Genomic DNA, 5074 nt, shown 5'->3' with positions numbered 1-5074 from the left:
GCAGCCCCCTGAGCTGTGGCCAGACCCAGCGTGGGAAGAGGACAGAGGCCGTGAGCGGGGAGGAAGCCCTCTCGTCACCCGTCTCTGGCTTGACTGTTGAGTTCGACAAGCTCAAATTGCAGAATCTAGGAAGTGCGTTTTCCGAGACACCAAATAAAAGTGTGAAAACGAGAGATGAGAAGATCCCGACGTCGGGAACGGAAGCGGTGGACAGTGACATGGTAGAGCCTTCTGCCGCCGACAGGCTCGGAAGCAATCAAGCAAGGACGGAAAGCGAGATGTCAGCGGGCATTGCAAACCTGTGCCTGGGCCCCCACTGTCCCAGCCACGAGGCCCAGCACAGCTGCACCCCTGCATCCTCGGAGCCCTTGGGGGTCGCCGCCAGGAGAGAGCCTGTCCGGAGGCTCTTCCTTCTGGGGTATGAGTGGGTGTGTGAGCATGTGGGTGGCTGTGGGACGGGTCTGAGCGCAGTGATGTGGGTAAGGGGTGTGCGTGTGACACTGACTGATTCTCTGAAAGCTTTGTTCTGCCCGTAGCCTGGGTCTCAGGCTGGTGGGAACACGTCCTTTCTCGCTCATCCTTGTGCTGCTGTCCTTCCTGGGGAAATGGTTGCCCCCAGAATGACTGGAACGTCCTAAGAATATAGCTTGTTGTAGGAAGAAAGGCCTTCTGGGGGTCAGTCTGCGCCTCCCAGGTGGCTGTCCAGGTCGATGGTTCTCTGAAGTGGACATAGGACTGCATTTCACCGCGGGTCTTGGGGCGGTGGGGCCCAGCGCCCACACCGGGCTGGGCTCCTGAGCTCAGGCAGGGGTGTGAAGTCTGTCTTAGTCACACCCGTTCTCTTCTCTGACGCCGTGCAGGGAGGAGCCGTCCAAACTGGATCGCGACGTCTTGGCAGCTCTGGAGGGTGCAGACCTGGACCCTCAGCGGCACCCTGCCGTGCACAGGTGGAGGAACGCTGTCCTGGGCTACCCACCCTCCGACCGGCAGAGGTACCACGGGCCCAGGGGTTGCTGGTATTAGCGTCCGGACCCACATGCACCTTGCGGTTCCCCAGGACACTGCCACGCTAGCGTGTATCTCCCCATGTGCGGCCGTGGCTGGGACACCATGGGAGGGAGGTCTCTAATGGGTGCGAGAACAGAAGGGTGCTGCTGGCAGGGAGGCTGCAGGGAGGGTGCCCGGGGTTCCTGGTCACGGTCACATGGGATTCACGTGGACAGTCACACGAGCTGTAGTCTCAGGGCCAGTGTTGCGGGTTCTAAGGGCCTCTGGTTGGAGCCACAGTGGACCCTCGGCTCGGGAGCAGGAGCCCAGGTTCTGTTGTGGCCTCCACTCTCCCCACCCCACCGTCCTGCTGACAGACCTTTCTTGGTTTCCTCAGTTGGCCGAGCCCCTCGATAAAAGGGAAGTTGACATCTCAGCTGCCGGATCTCGATTACCCGACTAGCTGCAGCCCAGGGAGAAGTGGTCCCGCAGGGGGCAGCCCCAGGAAGCCTGGCTCTGTCCCCCACTCCCCCGTTATGGGCAGCCCGGGGCGCTACAGCCCTGCCAACGGGGGCCACCTCCGCAGGATGGTGCGCCTGGCCCAGCACGCAGCCTTGTAGGCTGTGTGTGCTGGGCTCTTGCTTCATTAAAGAAGGGTAATGTGTGTGTGGCTAAAATTCACAGGAAAAGGATATATTCTGATTCATTTATTAATCCTCATTTTGAGAGTAAGAATTTTAGAAAATGCAAATGTTTCATGTAAAATGTAGATTTCTGGCATTTTGAGAGAAGTTGATGAAAGCAAATGCGGATACCAGTTTTCTGAAAACTGAACATGGTCATGCTGCAGACCGCAGCTACATCCTGGGGCGAGTGGGACGGGAGCTCAGCTGCTTGCATTCCCACGATCTCGGCGGGTGCCGGAGGCGGTGATGGCCATGCAGGGCCAGCCCCCTGCCACAGCCACGCTCACTTCAACTCCGTTCTGAAAAGGAAGGTGAATTTTGTTCACCTTCCTTTTCAGGGCGGGGGGGGTTCACTTTTGGGTTCTCCTTGGTTAGATGAATTTAAAGCTGTTCTTTCTCTTGGACAAAATCTGTAGCCACTGGGAGGCGAGTGGTAGGCAGGACTCCCCGCGGCCAGGAGGTGTTTCCGCCAGCACTGAGCGCGTGTGCCCTGCTGCCGGTGCAGTGGGGGTGGGGGTAAGTTGTTCCCTGGTTTTGAAGTTATCTCCTGTTTCAGAATTCACTTCAGTTGGAGTTCCTCTATAACATGTCACCTTTTAGTACAGAAACTAGAGGTCGACTTTTGGCAGGTTTGAGCCTGGTTTAGTTACTCAGGTGTGGTTTACTTAAGGGGCCCTTCCTCCCGTCTGTGTGCACAGAGCGTGGGGGTCACCACAGCTCCCGGCCCATACTGGATGCCCAGGACAGAAAACTCTACCTGTGCTTTAACTGACTTCAGTGCCTTTTGTAAATCATTTTTTATTTTTTCTGAGCTTGTTTTTTGAGGATGTACAGTGATACTAAGTAGGTGTGAGATTCTTTCTCATTCATAAAAATTGTTATTTCACACGATAACAAGAGGCAGGTCAGGAATATTAGAATTTAGATTTAAAAATTCTAGTGGCTGTTACACAAGGTGTTTTCACATCTAGTGTGAAAATCTAGATAGAAGACAGAAAATAATGTTCTGTTGTAAAATCCAATGGCATTTTAAAAGGCATCTGTTCTCAACAGAAACCAGAATGCAGATATTCACAGTGCTGATCTGTTTTTCCTGGAATCTTACCCTACTGTGCTGTATATTGCTGTAAATATTCAGATGAAATTAAAAGTGTTTTTGCTGTAATTTTGCCGACTACTGTTCATTTTGTGAAGCTTTGGCCTTTATTCCCGTGTGTTTCTGTCAGGCGGCTGAGTCCCAGTGATCGCATCATCATGAGACCTACAGTGATGATCTTTGTAAAACTACTTAATGAAATGAATTTTTAAAAACCATGTGGTAATAATTCCAATATTTCAGAAAGACCTCTCACCTGTTACTCAGCCAAATGCCCTTAGTGTTTGGTGACACTGTTCACCTCGTTCCTAACACACTGTGAACAACGTTGTGGCATTGGTTAAATCCACAGATTTCCTTCCTGCCTTTGTGATGCCAGCAGTCGGTGTGTCGTTTCTGTAGTTGGAAAGAGGTGACTTGTGAGCTGCTCCTCGGCGGGTTGGGGTGCTGGGCCCGGGAGGCTTCCTCTGCTGTGAAGCGAGTGTCCGTCCCATGTGCAAGAACCACAGACAGATCCTCTGAATAACTTACGTCTTTCCAGAAGCTTCCAAAGGAAAGGGTGGGTTGTGCGATGCCTGCCCGTCGGGTGTGGTTTTGAACGTCTCTGAGCCGGGCGCACTCGCTGGACTGCTGGCGGCACAGGCTCTTCCTGTCCTTGACACGGATGTTCGCATGTGGACGCCACGCGCTCTGGCTCCGGACTGCACTACCTTTCTGCCTTCAGCTGCCGCAGCAGGAACATCTGGGACCAAGCAGCACAGCACAGCCTGCCTCCCCACCGGTGTCGGCCTGGTCCCTCATGGCACATGCATTCCTGATGGCCAATCTTTGGGTGTGGTGACCTCCGTTTCAGAAGCCTCTGGTCACCTGTCCTACCTCAGCCGACAGTTTCCACCAGTCACGGGGCCCTGGAACTGCATGCCCAACACCCTCCTCCCGCTCCTTAACTGCGTCCCCCCTGAGGGGGCTCATTTCCGGTTTCTGGGAGGCTGCCTTGCTTCTCACAGGTTGTATAAAGGGCAGAAATGCCACTAAAAAGGTAGGTCTGAAGACAGGACAGGTAAGGGCCTGCTGCCCCCCCTTCAGGCCTGTAGCTCCTGGGGTCCAGGCTCACCCTGAGGTCAGATGTGAGTGCACCTGTCACGTTGGTTTCTAGAAGTTGGCACAGATCCTGGCTTAGCTGTCAAACTATCCCTAGGAACGGCGCACGTGGTGCTGCTTCTCAAACGCCATTTTTCGTCAGACTCAGTCTTGGCTCAGGGTCCGTCACCGAGGCCTCTGGTGGCAACCGCCCAGTAAAGCTCATTCCTGGGCGTCAGCCAGTGTGGGCTGCCTTTGTCAGGCTTCTTTAAAACACTCAGCACTTTGAAAACCAGTAAAATAAAGTTTTATTTTGTAGTTATTTCCAAAGTTGACAGACATCCCATTTAGTTGCACTGCAGAAAATGTTCATAACCACTTCATAGAAATTACACCATTTTTGTAAATATTTGGGATGGACACATCATTGTTCAAATATTTTAAATCCATAAGCATGAAAGTTTAACAGCCAGAGGCAAACAGAATGAGCTGTCAGCTATTTTACTTAAACAGGACCCTTCTGGCTATCCCCACCTGTGAAACCAGCAGGTGGCATCCCCTCTCACCTGCCCAGGTGCTCCTGTGTCCAGAGGCCTAAAAACACAGGTGTGTTCACACCCAACAGCATCAGGGATGCAAGACTGTGGAGTGAGACGTTGGTTCTCAACCCAAGAACCAGATGGAAAAATCTTTATTTGACAAAGTGACGAAAGGGTTTAAGAATGTGAAGAATGTACAAAGCGAAATAAGTTATGGATGGAAAAGTCCCTGGTGCCGGCGGGCTTTGCTGAGTGCCTCAAGGGGCTGTGTGGCCGCTGCAGGTGCTGTGGTCCCCACGGTGACACCTGTGAGGAGGCCTTCACCCCACGGGCTCCTGGGGTGAGACTCGGGCAGGAAACCTCGCCAAAGGACCGGCGCATTCCCCTTTCCATCCTGGGCCAGAATGACACGCGGTGGTTGAGACATCTCACCCGCCTCTGCCTGGTCCCAGAGAAATGAGGTGACCCAGCGCAGCCTGTGGAGTGGACGGAGGCACGGTCTCCGTGTTCCTGGCGGCTCCCAGGCCAGAGCCGGGCACGAGTGAGGAGAGCGGGGCTCAGGAGCGGGAGATCTTGTCTGGAGGCATGAACCCCGTGTCCCCGAGGGCCCTGAGCGCCACGCAGCCGTCAGGCCGGACCACCAGGTGGGTGATGCTGCCATTGTTGAGGGAGAGGCGGAGCCAGCC

The 5074-nt window shown here is 54.0% G+C and overlaps 2 protein-coding genes across 2 annotated transcripts in view; one reads left to right on the top strand and one right to left on the bottom strand.

Annotated features, from left to right (window-relative positions):
* The window catches only part of ANKLE2 (ankyrin repeat and LEM domain containing 2), a 13145-nt gene extending 10303 nt beyond the window's left edge, over positions 1-2842 (top strand). Inside the window, exons 11-13 of the mRNA XM_006768761.2 lie at positions 1-418; positions 861-992; positions 1385-2842. The exon at positions 1-418 is cut by the window's left edge and continues 13 nt beyond it. Coding sequence (XP_006768824.1) covers positions 1-418; positions 861-992; positions 1385-1607 — 773 coding nt within the window. The 3' untranslated portion in view covers positions 1608-2842. The remainder of the gene's footprint in view (positions 419-860; positions 993-1384) is intronic.
* Positions 2843-4133: 1291 nt separating this feature from the next.
* The window catches only part of PGAM5 (PGAM family member 5, serine/threonine protein phosphatase, mitochondrial), a gene marked incomplete at its 5' end in the record, with an annotated part of 3782 nt that continues 2841 nt past the window's right edge, over positions 4134-5074 (bottom strand). The window contains one exon of the mRNA XM_015567237.1: positions 4134-5071. Coding sequence (XP_015422723.1) covers positions 4946-5071 — 126 coding nt within the window. The remainder of the gene's footprint in view (positions 5072-5074) is intronic.

This window comes from Myotis davidii, unplaced genomic scaffold (assembly GCF_000327345.1).
Source record: "Myotis davidii unplaced genomic scaffold, ASM32734v1 scaffold43, whole genome shotgun sequence".
NCBI lineage: Eukaryota > Metazoa > Chordata > Mammalia > Chiroptera > Vespertilionidae > Myotis > Myotis davidii.
The sequence above is the reverse complement of the archived record's forward strand: the minus strand, read 5'-3'. Positions and strand labels throughout refer to the sequence as shown.